The sequence below is a fragment of the Oncorhynchus clarkii genome, chromosome 3, assembly GCF_045791955.1.
Source record: "Oncorhynchus clarkii lewisi isolate Uvic-CL-2024 chromosome 3, UVic_Ocla_1.0, whole genome shotgun sequence".
Lineage (NCBI taxonomy): Eukaryota > Metazoa > Chordata > Actinopteri > Salmoniformes > Salmonidae > Oncorhynchus > Oncorhynchus clarkii.
Genome location: NC_092149.1, coordinates 71,860,870 through 71,878,764, shown reverse-complemented (window position 1 = coordinate 71,878,764; position 17,895 = coordinate 71,860,870). Strand labels below are relative to the sequence as shown.

General features: G+C 41.6%; 1 protein-coding gene across 1 annotated transcript; it reads right to left on the bottom strand.

Moving 5' to 3' along the window:
• Window positions 1-13,135: 13,135 nt before the first annotated feature.
• Window positions 13,136-17,600, bottom strand: LOC139406120 (hemicentin-1-like). Its single transcript, XM_071148598.1, has 6 exons — window positions 17,516-17,600; window positions 16,378-16,665; window positions 16,020-16,265; window positions 14,272-14,517; window positions 14,040-14,186; window positions 13,136-13,881 (listed from the first exon to the last, which is right to left on the bottom strand). The coding sequence occupies exons 1-6, from the start codon at window positions 17,565-17,567 to the stop codon at window positions 13,721-13,723; spliced, it is 1,140 nt and encodes a 379-aa protein (XP_071004699.1). The 5' UTR covers window positions 17,568-17,600; the 3' UTR covers window positions 13,136-13,720.
• Window positions 17,601-17,895: the final 295 nt, after the last annotated feature.

Sequence of the window (17,895 nt, the reverse complement as noted above, 5' to 3'; positions counted from 1 at the left end):
AAACTGTTCAGAATTGCAGAAAAAAAACACTACTAAAGGACACCAATAATAAGAAGAGACTTGCTTGGGCCAAGAAACACGAGCAATGGACATTAGACCTGTCACGTTCTGACCTTAGTTCCTTTGTTTTGTTTTTGTTTTAGTATGGTCAGGGTGTGAGTTGGGTGGGTTGTCTATGTTCCCTTTTCTATGATTTGGGATTTCTGTGTTTGGCCTGGTATGGTTCTCAATCAGAGGCAGCTGTCAATCGTTGTTCCTGATTGAGAACCATACTTAGGTAGCCTGGTTTCACTTTTGAGTTGTGGGTGATTATTTTCCGTGTCAGTGTTTGTTCCACACGGAACTGTTTCGGTTTTGTTATTTCACATTGTCGTTTATTGTTTTGTTCAGTGTTCATTATTCTTATTAAACTATATGGACACTTACCACGCTGCGCATTGGTCCTCCGATCCTTCCTACTACTCCTCCTCGTCAGAGGACCACCGTTACAAGACTGTTGAAAATCTGCATGGAGGAGGAGGTGTGATGGTGTGGGGGTACTTTGCTGGTGACACTGACAGTGATTTATTTAGAATTCAAGGCACACTTAACCAACATGGCTACCACAGCATTCTGCAGCGATACGCCATCCCATCTGGTTTGCGCTTAGTGGGACTATCATTTGTTTTTCAACAGAACAATGACCCAAAACACACCTCCAGGTTGGGTAAAGGCTATTTGACCAAGGAGAGTGATGGAGTGCTGCATCAGATGACCTGGCCTCCACAATCCCCCGACCTCAACCCAATTGAGATGGTTTGGGATGAGTTGGATCACAGAGTGAAGGAAAAGCAGCCAACAAGTGCTCAGCATTCCTCATGAAGCTGGTTGAGAGAATGCCAAGAGTGTGCAAAGCTGTCATCAAGCAAAAGGTGGCTACTTTTAAGAATCTAAAATCTAAAATCTATTTTGTTTTGTTTAACACTTTTTTGGTTACTACATGATTCCATATGTGTTGTTTCATAGTTTTGATGAATTCACTATTATTCTGCAATGTAGAAAATAGTACAAATAAAGAGACTCTTGAACGAGTTGGTTGCGCCCAAACTTTTGGCTGGTAGTGTATGTGTGCATGTGTTCTCTATGCCTTCTGATTCTTGTCTCAGCATAATTTGATATTACAGAGAAACGATGCCTGTCTGTATTATGATTACAAATGTGTCTCAGCATGAAACAAGCCAATTCTCCCCAAGAGATTTTTGAAATCACATGTACATTGATATGCCACTGCGACCTAGTGGACAAAGAGAAAATGCATGGTGAGAAGAGGGTGTGATGATACGGTGTACCTATAAATTAACTATAGTTTATTTAGTGAGCTTGGGCTGCGTGGCTCGATAGTGCCACTGTGTGGACTTAAACTATTTCTGCAGCTACAACTATTCAGGCTGCTTTAACGCTGAGTAGGACAATAACTTGTTACTTGTTCACAACGGTCATGAAAGCACAAAATAGGCCCTGCACAGATGATTAGATCTATCATTAAACAATGAGACCAGACGGGATGGGGTGTGTGTATTCCAATTAGCCTCGTCGAGAACCAGTCTTCCCGTGACAATGTCGCGATTTTGGAGGTACGGCAACAGAAGACTAATGGCCAATATAATATACAATATATTTTTACTGCTCTAATTACACTGGTAACCAGTTTCTTATAGCAACAAGGCACCTCTAGGGGTTGTGTTATATGGCCAATATACCACGGCTAAGGGGTGTGTCCAGGCACTCCACATTGCGTCGTGCATAAGAACAACCTTTAGCCGTGGTATATTGGCCATATACCACATCCCCTCGTGCCTTATTTCTTAAATATCCCTCGGCTCAGGTCTGTTAGTAGGCACAATGTGAAGCAGAGTGAGAAAGAGTGGAATTTGCTCAGTCTGGTCCTTAATAAAAAGATTGCTACAAATCATCAAAGACATGTACCTGTGCTAGATAGAGCAGGGGAGGTGTCAAACTGCCAGTTCCAGGGATTGACAGCTGAGGGAGGGATCTAGAACAGGAATGTTGCTTCATCATGTACCACATGACATCCACCAATCACAAAGCATCAGCAACAGGGCCTGACAGAAGAGCTAATGAACACACTTACACATGCTATGAAGTTCTGTGTTGTGGTGAATGTGTATTCAAGGGCTGGTGGGAATATTGTCTCTAAATTCTGGGATAGGTGTGCACCAGTGGAGGCTGCTAAGGGGAGAACGGCTCATAATAATAGCTGGAACGAACCAAATGTAATGGCATCAAACAAATGGAAACCATATATTTGATACCATTACACCTATTCCACTCCTAACATTACCAAGAGCCTGTTCTCCTCAATTAAGGTGCCACCAACCTCCTGTGGTGTGCACAGCTAACATATTACCGTATTCTAGTCTGCATCTGGTGACCACTAATATATTACTGTATTCTAGGCAATCAGATGACAGCTAACATATTACTGTATTTTAGTCTGAATCAGGTGACAGCTAACATATTACTGTATTCTAGTCAATCAGGTGACAGCTAACATATCATTGTATTCTAGTCTAAATCTGCTGACTGCTGAGACAGGGAAGTGAAAGTCATACTTGATGTTAATCCTCAGTATCAGTTTTCTACTCTGGCCTGAATGAACCTCACAGCTGTGTTTGTGTGTTTGTGTGTGTGTGTGCCTGTGTATTTGAGAGAGATGATTGAAGTCAGATAAATGTTAGTTAGATGAAGATAAAACCTCTTGTCTGTCATCTTGACTTGATCTGTTGCCTCTGTCTCTTTCTCCCTGTATCCATCTACTCTCTCCAGTTTCCCCGTGAAGTAGAGGCTTGTGCAGGGTTCCTGGCTGACTCTCTCCAACCAGAGAGGCTTGTAGCTGTGCTGCATCTGGCTGAAGCCCACTCCCGGCCTGCACTGAGGGACCCAGAGGCTCACCAGTGTGGAAGCCTATGATCCTTTCAGAACTGCTGTACACAGGTCTGATCATTTTTTTTGTTGGGAGTATTAGACAACATTAATGTTATCTTATACTAGTAATGTTAGACAACAGTAATGTTACCTACAACTAGTAATGTTAGACAACAGTAATGTTATCTACTACTAGTAATGTTAGACAACAGTAATGTTATCTACTAGTAGTAATGTTAGACAACAGTCATGTTATCTACTAGTAGTAATGTTAGACAACAGTAATGTTATCTAATACTAGTAATGTTAGATAACAGTAATGTTATCTATGTCGTGTCTTTGGCTATGCTGGATTAAGTGATAATTCTTGCTATTCTATAAAATAATTTCTCTGTAATTAGTGTTACCTGATTAAGCTAATCATGTAAATATATCATGAAATAATGGGCACCATGAAATAATGTTTATAGAGCTGTTATCTTCTTAATAAACTCTTAAAGACCTGGTAATCTTTTACCTCAGTAGCAGTGAATATTTAATTGTCACCTTATTCAGTCTCATCTGAAAGTTGTAAATTCTTGGTGATCTTCACGAACCCTGGCTAACAAATTGAATAAGCAATACAAAATGTGGTTTATTTATTTATTTATTAAATACCTAAATAATCACACAGAATAACATCTACACAGAATGGATCATACATTGATTACAAATTATGTTACAAAGGAAAACGTCCCTAGTGGATGGAACAGATATGACGGCTGGTTACATACACAAAGAAAGGGGGTTGGGTTTTGAATGAAAGTGCGGGAAGACTGAGTAACAAAGGGAGAAGCTATGCTATCATAAAAACAGAATCTTAAACATTCTAAATAACCGCCCATTTGGGAAAATGGAAAATGCAAGGAATATTTGCTCTGAGCTGCGCTTCAATAGGTTGGTCATGGATGGAAGGCTGTGTTGCTCAACAGAGATCTTCCTTGTCCTCTGAAGAATGTCTCTGGTAGTAAACTGGATACGTTATAGTATCGTCGTTGCGTGTTAGACTGGATAAGTCGTCCGTCCTTTCCTAGCCCACGTCTACAGTTGCTGCGGCTAATTCAATCGGCTAGGAGGTCTCACCTCTTTAGTGAATAAGAGTTCAAAGTTCATATCAAGTTGCCATACTTTAAGCTCATGCTAGATTCTGGCTGGTATAGTCAAAATTCATCCTTTCGGAGTGTCGACCGCTGTCTACACGTTGAAATTCAATGCTAATTTCGTTAGGTTATTATCTTAGCCCTTTCAACGTGGGGACCGTCGTCCTCTCGTCCTTGGAATAAAAAGTTGATTTTTCATCAACAGGTTTATATGGTGGTGAAAGAAGGGCGTGTTTCATAGTATACAACCAATGTCTGGTCACTTGGGGGGGGGGGTGGGGCTCTGATTGAGCAGAGTGGTGTTCTAATGACAAACCGTTATCTCATTAAGAAGCTAAAATTACATTTCATCTGTTCACAAATAGTTTCATATTTAAACATTTAAATTACACAACAATCTGATAACTAGAATGTGTAGATTTTCCAAGATACAGTTTATGTCATACTATCATCAATAGTAATGTCTCAGACAACAACTGATCTGAGATCATATTCATTAAGTACCAACGCATATTTTCAACTGGTTGGATTACTGAAATATGGTTCCGTGTGATCTACTACTAGTAATGTTAGACAACAGTAATGTTATCTACTACTAGTAATGTTAGACAACAGTCATGTTATCTACTAGTAGTAATGTTAGACAACAGTAATGTTATGTCATACTAGTAATGTTAGACAACAGAAATGTGATCTACTACTAGTAATGTTAGATAACAGTAATGTTATCTACTACTAGTAATGTTAGAAAACAGTAATGTTATCTACTACTAGTAATGTTAGACAACAGTAATGTTATCTACTACTAGTAATGTTAGATAACAGTAATGTTATTTACTACTAGTAATGTTAGACAACAGTAATGTTATCTACTACTAGCAATGTTAGAAAACAGTAATGTTATCTACTACTAGTAATGTTAGACAACAGTAATGTTATCTACTACTAGTAATGTTAGATAACAGTAATGTTATTTACTACTAGTAATGTTAGACAACAGTAATGTTATCTACTACTAGTAATGTTAGACAACAGTAATGTTATGTCATACTAGTAATGTTAGACAACAGTAATGTTATCTACTACCAGTAATGTTAGACAACAGTCATGTTATCTACTAGTAGTAATGTTAGACAACAGTAATGTTATGTCATACTAGTAATGTTAGACAACAGTAATGTTATCTACTACTAGTAATGTTAGAAAACAGTAATGTTATCTACTACTAGTAATGTTAGACAAGAGTAATGTTAGGTCATACTAGTAATGTTAGACAACAGAAATGTGATCTACTACTAGTAATGTTAGATAACAGTAATGTTATCTACTACTAGTAATGTTAGAAAACAGTAATGTTATCTACTACTAGTAATGTTAGACAACAGTAATGTTATCTACTACTAGTAATGTTAGATAACAGTAATGTTATTTACTACTAGTAATGTTAGACAACAGTAATGTTATCTACTACTAGCAATGTTAGAAAACAGTAATGTTATCTACTACTAGTAATGTTAGACAACAGTAATGTTATCTACTACTAGTAATGTTAGATAACAGTAATGTTATTTACTACTAGTAATGTTAGACAACAGTAATGTTATCTACTACTAGTAATGTTAGACAACAGTAATGTTATGTCATACTAGTAATGTTAGACAACAGTAATGTTATCTACTACCAGTAATGTTAGACAACAGTCATGTTATCTACTAGTAGTAATGTTAGACAACAGTAATGTTATGTCATACTAGTAATGTTAGACAACAGTAATGTTATCTACTACTAGTAATGTTAGAAAACAGTAATGTTATCTACTACTAGTAATGTTAGACAAGAGTAATGTTATGTCATGCTAGTAATGTTAGACAACAGTAATGTTATCTACTACTAGTAATGTTAGACAACAGTCATGTTATCTACTAGTAGTAATGTTAGACAACAGTAATGTTATGTCATACTAGTAATGTTGGACAACAGTAATGTGATCTACTACTAGTAATGTTAGATAACAGTAATGATATCTACTACTAGTAATGTTAGAAAACAGTAATGTTATTTACTACTAGTAATGTTAGACAACAGTAATGGTATGTCATACTAGTAATGTTAGACAACAGTAATGTTATCTACTACTAGTAATGTTAGAAAACAGTAATGTTATGTCATACTAGTAATGTTAGACAACAGTAATGTTATCTACTACTAGTAATGTTAGACAACAGTAATGTTATGTAATACTAGTAATGTTAGACAACAGTAATGTTATCTACTACTAGTAATGTTAGACAACAGTAATGTTATTTACTACTAGTAATGTTAGACAACAGTAATGTTATGTCATACTAGTAATGTTAGACAACAGTAATGTTATCTACTACTAGTAATGTTAGAAAACATTAGTGTTATCTACTACTAGTAATGTTAGACAACAGTAATGTTATCTACTACTAGTAATGTTAGACAACAGTCATGTTATCTACTAGTAGTAATGTTAGACAACAGTAATGTTATGTCATACTAGTAATGTTAGACAACAGTAATGTTATCTTCTACTAGTAATGTTAGACAACAGTAATGTTATCTACTACTAGTAATGTTAGACAACAGTAATGTTATCTAATACTAGTAATGTTAGACAACATTAACGTTATCTACTACTAGTAATGTTAGAAAACAGTAATGTTATCTACTACTAGTAATGTTAGACAACAGTAATGTTATTTACTACTAGTAATGTTAGAAAACAGTAATGTTATCTACTACTAGTAATGTTAGAAAACAGTAGTGTTATCTACTACTAGTAATGTTAGAAAACAGTAATGTTATCTACTACTAGTAATGTTAGACAACAGTAATGTTATCTACTACTAGTAATGTTAGAAAACAGTAATGTTATCTACTACTAGTAATGTTAGACAACAGTAATGTTATGTCATACTAGTAAAGTTAGACAACAGTAATGTGATCTACTACTAGTAATGTTAGACAACAGTCATGTTATCTACTACTAGTAATGTTAGACAACAGTAATGTCATGTCATACTAGTAATGTTAGACACCAGTAATGTAATCTACTACTAGTAATGTTAGACAACAGTAATGTTATCTACTAGTAGTAATGTTAGATAACAATAATGTTATTTACTATTACTAATGTTAGACAACAGTAATGTTATCTAATACTAGTAATGTTAGATAACAGTAATGTTATGTCATACTAGTAATGTTAGATAACAGTAGTGTTATCTACTAGTAGTAATGTTAGACAACAGTAATGTTACGTCATACTAGTAATGTTAGACAACAGTAATGTTATCTACTACTAGTAATGTTAGATAACAGTAATGTTATGTCATACTAGTAATGTTAGATAACAGTAGTGTTATCTACTAGTAGTAATGTTAGACAACAGTAATGTTCTCATACATAGTAATGTTATCTACTACTAGTATTGTTAGATACCAGTAATGTTATCTTCTACATGTAATGTTAGACAACAGTAATAACAGTAATGGTATATACTACTAGTAATGTTAGACAACAGTAATGTTATCTACTACTAGTAGTGTTAGATAATAGTAAACACACAACAAATTCTTCATCACCGGTGGTCGTGATGACAAGAATCAGGTCATCTCCACAGTGCTGTTCTGGGACCCCGCCATAACCATGATGACTGAGGAGTGTATTACCGCTCAGATTGTCTCACCACGGCAGTGTCACACTCCGCAAGTCCTACACACACATACACAGGATAGAACCTGTAGCCGTGTCTGTGTGAGATGTAGCCGGGACCGTGTGTTTGAGAATGAATGTGTGGAGGAAGAGACAGGTCAGTGGGGAGCCTGGAACTGTGTGTGGGTGTCAGCTTTATGAATTTAATTCACTTGTTGTCGCCCTGAATAAGAACATCTGCTAAATAATTAAATGGAATGCTGAGTTTTATCTCATACAAAGTCTGAAAGTGTAATATCACATGCAAACGGGTACTACTAAATAAATAGAAAACTACATTTGCATGAAATTCCTTTCTATCCATATTGAAGGAGTGTAGCAGTCAATCTACTGTCAGAACAGAGATCTACTCATGTGTTAAATTAACAACCTACCCACAGGTCTCATCACCTACCGACAGGTCTCACCCCCTACCTACAGGTCTCACAACCTACCCACAGGTCTCACAACCTACCCACAGGTCTCACAACCTACCCACAGGTCTCACCATCTACCCACAGGTCTCACAACCGACCCACATGTCTCACAACCTACCCACAGGTCTCACCATCTACCGACGGGTCTCACAACCTACCCACAGGTCTCACAACCTACCCACAGGTCTCAACATCTACTGACAGGTCTCAACCTACCCACAGGTCTCACCACCTACCGACAGGTCTAACAACCTACCCACAGGTCTCACAACCTACCCACAGGTCTCACCACCTACCGACAGGTCTCACAACCTACCCACAGGTCTCACAACCTACCAACAGGTCTCACCACCTACCGACAGGTCTCACCCCCTACCAACAGGTCTCACCCCCTACCAACAGGTCTCACCATCTACCCACAGGTCTCTCAACCTACCCACATGTCTCACAACCTACACACAGGTCTCACCATCTACCGACAGGTCTCACAACCTACCCACAGGTCTCACAACCTACCCACAGGTCTCACCATCTACCGACAGGTCTCAACCTACCCACAGGTCTCACCACCTACCGACAGGTCTAACAACCTACTCACAGGTCTCACAACCTACCCACAGGTCTCACCAACTACCGACAGGTCTCACAACCTACCCACAGGTCTCACAACCTACCAACAGGTCTCACCACCGACCGACAGGTCTCACCCCCTACCAACAGGTCTCACCCCCTACCAACAGGTCTCAAAACCTACCAACAGGTCTCACATCTACCCACAGGTCTCACCCCCTACCTACAGGTCTCACCACTTACCAACAGGTCTCACCACCTACCAACAGGTCTCACCACCTACCAACAGGTCTCACCACCTACCAACAGGTCTCACATCTACCCAGAGGTCTCACTCCCTATCAACAGGTCTCACATCTACCCACAGGTCTCACAACCTACCAACAGGTCTCACATCTACCCACAGGTCTCACAACCTACCAACAGGTCTCACAACCTACCAACAGGTCTCACAACCTACCCACAGGTCTCACATCTACCCACAGGTCTCACCCCCTACCAACAGGTCTCACAACCTACCAACAGGTCTCACAACCTACCAACAGGTCTCACATCTACCCACAGGTCTCACAACCTACCAACAGGTCTCACAACCTACCAATAGGTCTTACATCTACCCACAGGTCTCACATCTACCCACAGGTCTCACAACTTACCAACAGGTCTCACAAACTACCAACAGGTCTCACATCTACCCACAGGTCTCACCCCCTACCAACAGCTCTCACAACCTACCAACAGGTCTCACAACCTACCAACAGGTCTGTCAACCTACCCACAGGTCTCACATCTACCCACAGGTCTCACAACCTACCCACAGGTCTCACATCTACCCACAGGTCTCACCCCCTACCAACAGGTCTCACATCTACCCACAGGTCTCATAACCTACCAACAGGTCTCACATCTACCCACAGGTCTCACAACCTACCAACAGGTCTCACAACCTACCAACAGGTCTCACAACCTACCAACAGGTCTCACATCTACCCACAGGTCTCACAACCTACCCACAGGTCTCACAACCTACCCACAGGTCTCACCATCTACCCACAGGTCTCACAACCTACCCACATGTCTCACAACCTACCCACAGGTCTCACCATCTACCGACAGGTCTCACAACCTACCCACAGGTCTCACAACCTACCCACAGGTCTCACCATCTACCGACAGGTCTCAACCTACCCACAGGTCTCACCACCTACCGACAGGTCTAACAACCTACCCACAGGTCTCACAACCTACCCACAGGTCTCAGCATCTACCGACAGGTCTCAACCTACCCACAGGTCTCACCACCTACCGACAGGTCTAACAACCTACCCACAGGTCTCACAACCTACCCACAGGTCTCACCACCTACCCACAGGTCTCACAACCTACCGACAGGTCTCACCACCTACCGACAGGTCTCACCCCCTACCAACAGGTCTCACCCCCTACCAACAGGTCTCACAACCTACCAACAGGTCTCACATCTACCCACAGGTCTCACCCCCTACCTACAGGTCTCACCACCTACCAACAGGTCTCACATCTACCCAGAGTTCTCACTCCCTATCAACAGGTCTCACATCTACCCACAGGTCTCACAACCTACCAACAGGTCTCACATCTACCCACAGGTCTCACAACCTACCAACAGGTCTCACAAACTACCAACAGGTCTCACATCTACCCACAGGTCTCACCCCCTACCAACAGGTCTCACAACCTACCAACAGGTCTCACAACCTACCAACAGGTCTCTCAACCTACCCACAGGTCTCACAACCTACCCACAGGTCTCACATCTACCCACAGGTCTCACAACCTACCCACAGGTCTCACATCTACCCATAGGTCTCACCCCCTACCAACAGGTCTCACATCTACCCACAGGTCTCACAACCTACCAACAGGTATCACATCTACCCACAGGTCTCACAACCTACCAACAGGTCTCACAACCTACCAACAGGTCTCACAACCTACCAACAGGTCGCACATCTACCCATAGGTCTCACCCCCTGCCAACAGGTCTCACAACCTACCAACAGGTCTCACAACCTACCCACAGGTCTCACAACCAACCCACAGGCCTCATATCTACCCACAGGTCTCACAACCTACCAACAGGTCTCACATCTACCCACAGGTCTCACCCCCTACCAACAGGTCTAACATCTACCCACAGGTCTCACAACCTACCAACAGGTCTCACATCTACCCACAGGTCTCACAACCTACCAACAGGTCTCACCACCTACCGACAGGTCTCACCCCCTACCAACAGGTCTCACCCCCTACCAACAGGTCTCACAACCTACCAACAGGTCTCACAACCTACCAACAGGTCTCACAACCTACCAACAGGTCTCACATCTACCCACATGTCTCACCCCCTACCAACAGGTCTCACAACCTACCAACAGGTCTCACAACCTACCAACAGGTCTCACATCTACCCACAGGTCTCACAACCTACCAACAGGTCTCACATCTACCCACAGGTCTCACAACCTACCAACAGGTCTCACAACCTACCAATAGGTCTTACATCTACCCACAGGTCTCACAACCTACCAACAGGTCTCACAAACTACCAACAGGTCTCACATCTACCCACAGGTCTCACCCCCTACCAACAGGTCTCACAACCTACCAACAGGTCTCACAACCTACCAACAGGTCTCTCAACCTACCCACAGGTCTCACAACCAACCCACAGGTCTCACATCTACCCACAGGTCTCACAACCTACCCACAGGTCTCACATCTACCCACAGGTCTCACCCCCTACCAACAGGTCTCACATCTACCCACAGGTCTCACAACCTACCAACAGGTTTCACATCTACCCACAGGTCTCACAACCTACCAACATGCCTCACAACGTACCAACAGGTCTCACAAACTACCAACAGGTCTCACATCTACCCACAGGTCTCACCCCCTGCCAACAGGTCTCACAACCTACCAACAGCTCTCACAACCTACCATCAGGTCTCACATCTACCCACAGGTCTCAAGACCTACCCACAGGTCTCACAACCTACCCACAGGTCTCACATCTACCCACAGGTCTCACAACCTACCCACAGGTCTCACAACCTACCCACAGGTCTCACATCTACCCACAGGTCTCACCCCCTACCCATAGGGACTCACAATATACCTACAGGTCTCACAACCTACCCACAGGTCTCACATCTATCCACAGGACTCACCCGCTACCCACAGGTCACATACCCTACCCACCAGTCTCACACCCTACCTACAGGTCTCACCCCACTACCCACATCCAACCCACAGGTGAAATTTTGTTTTTTCACAGGAGGCAGTTTACTACTCATCACGGCACTCTTTACCAAAAGTTTGGTTGAACCTCTTTAAAGTCACGTAGATTACATCATTACGCTCCTTATGTTTACAAAGCCCTGCTCCAAAAGCTAAGCTAAGCTTGCCTAACTTCACTGTTAAGATTTAAAATGACAAATGATCAAACTCGCTCACAGGGTTGGTTAACTTTGGAGATTCCTTCGGTGTCTACAGAGTTAGGTAAATCAGCCTTTCATTTCCTTGCACTCTATGTTTGGAATAATCTCCAAAAGACATTTCGATTGGATGGTTTGAAGTCTGTACGCTCTTAGGAAAAAATGGGTTCTTTGGCTGTCCCCATAGGAGAACCCTATATGGTTCCAGGTAGAACCCTTTTGGGTTCCATGTAGAACCCTTTCCACAAGGCTCTTCATGGAACTCAAAATAGTTCTACCTGGAACCAAAAGTGTTTTACCTGGAACTAAAAAGGGACCTTCAAAGGGTTCTCCTATGGGGACAGCTGAAGAACCCCTTTAGGTTCTAGATAGCACTTTTTTCCGAAGAGTGTTGGGCAATTAAAACAGCTGACATAGGATTTTATAATAAAGAATGTGTTTGTTTTGATTGAGTGTGCTTTGCATCTTAATGTGTATTTAATGTGCATATTGTCTATATTTATGTTTATCTATTCTTGCCTAAAGGTAAACATTACACCCTACCCACAGGTCTCACACCCACATTCACCCAATTATACCCTCTCTGTCATACACAGAGGATTATTATGGATTCATAAACAACTTGAAACTATGCACTTCTCTTTCTCTTCTGTCTGTCTGTGTCTGTCTCTCTCTCTCTCACACACACACACACACACACACACACACACACACACACACACACACACACACACACACACACACACACACACACACACACACACACACACACACACACACACACACACACACACATTATCTCTCTGTATCTTGGTATAGAGATCTATACACCCATGAGAACTGTTGAGTGCACTGGAGGGCCAGGATGTGGTGTGAGTCTGAGAGACAGGCTGGGCCACAGCAGCCAGTTTACTGAACATTCACTTAGAACAGGAGGACCCCAGGAACAATCATACAGTACAAACCACATAGCTACACAATACACAGACTATAACTCACAAGATATGTACTAATTACATTACCCATAGGAACACATCCGATGAACAAGCACTATACGTTTCAACATATCAAAGATATTTATTCTTCTTCATCTCATCAGAAAAATATCTGAAAATATAGCTCCCTGATCGTGATGCTATAGATGTCAAATGTCATGATAGTGACTTCTGATGCAATACTAATAAAGTCAGGTTTGTGTTACTTTGAGGAAAGAATATAGATCTGACAGATTCCACTTTTGTGACTACAGGGGTTGTTGTGGTTAAGAATAATTTGCGAATGTTTGCACACAAACACACACACACACACACACACACACACACACACACACACACACACACACACACACACACACACACACACACACACACACACACACACACACACACATCACAAATTCCTGTGGTTTCGTGGTCCTGTCCACCTGGGCATTGGTATGGGCTGAGTCTGAGCATCATCTGGTGCTTGCTGTGGAGACCTGGGTCAAACCTGAGGTCCGGAGTTTGTTGTGGCCTGAGACGCTGCTCTGTTGTGGGGCCGGGGTCAGCTTTGGGCCCTTTGTTGGTGGTGGACGTGTGGGATGGGTGAGGGGGGCCAGTCTCATCTCCTCCTCCTCTACAGGGAGACATGAGAGAAGAGATTACATCTGGGTAAATCAGGGGCTGGGATTCATATGTAATGGAGTTAAATGTTGGTACATTGTGAGTAGCTTGGGTTTTATCATAGTACTGTTTTATCATAATGTAGATAACGTGTGTTTTTGTGTTCAGTACCTTCTAGGCGTCTCTTGTGCTGCCTGCGGCTCCTGTATACACACCCCAAGGTGATGAGGATGAAGAGCAGACCACCTCCGCCAGCCAGAATCAACACCATCAGCCATAGCTCCATCCCAAACAAGAGCACTGGAGAGGAATCATCATCTGCAGAAGAATCATCATCCATCGTCATCATTATAATCATCCTCATCACCAGGTATGTTCATTAAACGTAGTATGTTCTACACACCTGTACATTCAGGGTGAACATCATCACTCTTCTCCTCGCTGTCTTTAATACTCGCTGTACACGCATAACTGTCTTCAGGTTTGAGCGTTGCCTTGGTTATGGTCAGAGTAGCGCCTGTCTGTCCTGGCAGTGTGTTTCTGTTACGGCTCCATGTCACGTGCACATTCACAGGGTTTCCCACATCACACCTCAGAGTGACAGATGAGTCAGTACAGGTGTGTGTCAGACGTGGTTTAGACACAGCCACTGGGAACACAATGCACACACACATTGTAAAGAGCACATACAGTATCTGCCCTAACACTGGCTGTGAGTGTGTGAGTGTGTGCGTGTGTGTTTCACACACACACACTTGTGTAAACAGGTTACTTAAATGTAGTACAGTTGAAGTCGGAAGTTTACATTCACTTAGGTTGGAGTCATTAAAACTCGATTTTCAACCACTACACAAATGTCTTGTTAACAAACTGTAGTTTTGGCAAGTCGGTTAGGACATCTACTTTGTGCATGACACAAGTAATTTTTACAACAATTGTTTACAGACAGATTATTTAACTTATAATTCACTGTATCAATATTCCAGTGAGTCAGAAGTTTACATACACTACGTTGACTGTGCCTTTAAACAGCTTGGAAAAATTCCAGAAAATTATGTCATGGCTTTAGAAGTTTCTGATAGGCTAATTGACATAATTTGAGTCAATCGTAGTTGTACCTGTGGATGTATTTTAAAGCCTACCTTCAAACTCAGTGCCTCTTTCCTTGACATCATGGGGAAATCAAAAGAAATCAGCCAAGACCTCAGAAAAATAATTGTAGACCTCCACAAGTCTGGTTCATCCTTGGGAGCAATTTCCAAATGCCTGAAGGTACCACGTTCATCTGTACAATATCCAATATCTATATCCACAGTAAACTAGTCCTATATCGACATAACCTGAAAGGCCGCTCAGTAAGGAAGAAGCCACTGCTCCAAAACCGCCATAAAAAAGCCAGACTACGGTTTGCAACTGCACATGGAGACAAAGATCGTACTTTTAGGAGAAATGTCCTCTGGTCTGATGAAACAAAAATGGAACTGTTTGGCCATAATGGCCATCATTATGTTTGGAGGAAAAAGGGGGAGGCTTGCAAGCCGAAGAACACCATCCCAACCGTGAAGCACGGGGGTGGCAGCATCATGTTGTGAGGGTGCTTTGCTGCAGGAGGGACTCGTGCACTTCACAAAATAGATGTCATCATGAGTCACGAAAATTATATGGATATACTGAAGCAACATCTCAAGACATCAGTTATAGCTTGGTCGCAAATGGGTCTTCCAAAGGGACAATGACCCAAAGCATACTTCCAAAGTTGTGGCAAAATGGCTTAAGGACAACAAGGTCAAGGTATTGGAGTTGCCATCACAAAGCCCTGACCTCAATCCAACTTATTGTGGAAAGCTTGTGGAAGGCTACCAGAAACGTTTGACTAAGGTTAAACAATTTAAAGGCAATGCTACCAAATACTAATTGAGTGTATGTAAACTTCTGACCAACTGGGAATGTGATGAAAGAAATAAAAGCTGAAATAAATCATTCTCTCTACTATTATTCTGACATTTCACATTCTTAAAATAAAGTGGTGATCCTAACTGACCTAAGACAGGGAATTTTTTACTACGATTAAATGTCAGGAATTGTGAAAAACTGAGTTTAAATATATTTGGCTTATGTCTATGTAAACTTCAGACTGTAAGTTCTACACACCTGTACATTCAGGGTGAACATCATCACTCTTCTCCTCACTGGTTTTAATACTCGCTGTACACGCATAACTGTCTTCAGGTTTGAGCGTTGCCTTGGTTATGGTCAGAGTAGCGCCTGTCTGTCCTGGCAGCGTGTTTCCGTTATGTTGCCACACCATGTTCACAACCCCAGGGTTCCCCACGTCACACCTCAGAGTGACAGATGTTCCATCACAGGTGTGTGTCAGACGGGGTTTAGATAAAGGCACTGAGAACACAAAACACACACACAAGACCACATAATTTCCCTAACACTGAGTGAGTGTGTGTGTGCACATTGTATGTGTGTTTTCTGTAGTGTTTGTGCGTTTTGTCCTTACCGAGCAGACAAAGGCGAGTTACGGTAGACTTCATGTGATTTCCCAGGTTGTCGTAGATGGTAGCCTGATACGTCCCAGCGTTATCCAGCTGTAGGTTCTCCAGTAACAGAGAACCATTCTTTGTGGTCTGGTATTTCTTTGCAGTATTCTTCTTGTTGTCGTAAACTATCTTAGAGTCATGGGTCCACCGTAGGTGGAATGACTGTTCAAACAATTCCAGGCCCGGATAATCATGGTCAATCACCTTGGTCTTCCCGACAGTAGCGTACACACACTCCTCGTCAGCACCTAAACATACAATGACATGTACATTTACAGTACCGCCAGCCACCGCTGGAGATAACTGTTAGTGTCAAATAATCATTGAGCACAACAGTATAAGTTCAATAATAATAATTTGAAAGAATTGAAAAATATGCACATTCAACTAATCAGGTGTAGGAGAGAAAAATGTATCAAAGAAAAAAGAAATGTCCGCACCTCTGGTATGCTTCCATGGGGATTTAATCAGACACACAGCAAGGACAACACTTCAATCCGAGCTGGATCTTCGTCAGGTAATACATACTAAACAATACATTAGTATGAAGGTTATTAAAAAATATTTATTACAGCCAGAATATATCATATGGTGAAATGAACTTGAGCTCATTTGCATTGATGATGATTGAGAGGGGTCTCGGTAAGACTAATCTTACAAATCACCCTCACATCTCTTCTATCTAGGTCAGGCGTAGGAGGAGAGATCAACAACAAAAACTGTACTTTCAATGGAAACAAGTCTATGACATCAAATCAGTGAAATGGTTATTGGATATATTTTGTTGACAATTTCTTAGGGATGCAGGCTAACTGAAAACGATGAAATAAACTCATACACACTTGGATTCTGGTTTGCTCTATAGTGTTTAATGGATCACTGTGAGCGAAAATAAGACCATTAGTGTGCTGTTTTTCCTAAAGATTTAGAAGTCAAATGAATTATTTATTTGATTTTGATATGAATATTGTGCAGCAATATTAGTTTTACCCAACACATCACCCAGACTAACAGCTAACCCATAAAAACAGACAAAATTAGATAAACTTCATCTTTAACTTTAAGATTAAATTAAAATCAGGTTAAGTTCAAACTCACCTGCAAACCCCAGAGAGGGGAGGATAAGCGATATCAGCACCACCAAAGCCATTCTGAAGGAGTGATTACACCTGTTACAGACTGGGTCTGTGTGTGTTAGCACTCTGTTGATCATTGTTCAGAGCAAGGGGACATCCTGTGTGTGTGTGTGTGTGTGTGTGTGTGTGTGTGTGTGTGTGTGTGTGTGTGTGTGTGTGTGTGTAAGAACTATTTTTCGTTCCAGGTAGAACCCTTTTGAGTTCCATGAAGAGCCCTTTCACAGAGGGTATTGGGACCCAAAATAGTTCTACCTGGAACCAAAAAGGGTTCTCCTATGGGGACAGCCGAAGATCCCTTTTGGAACCCTTTTTTTCTAAGGGATGGATTACATTTACATAATA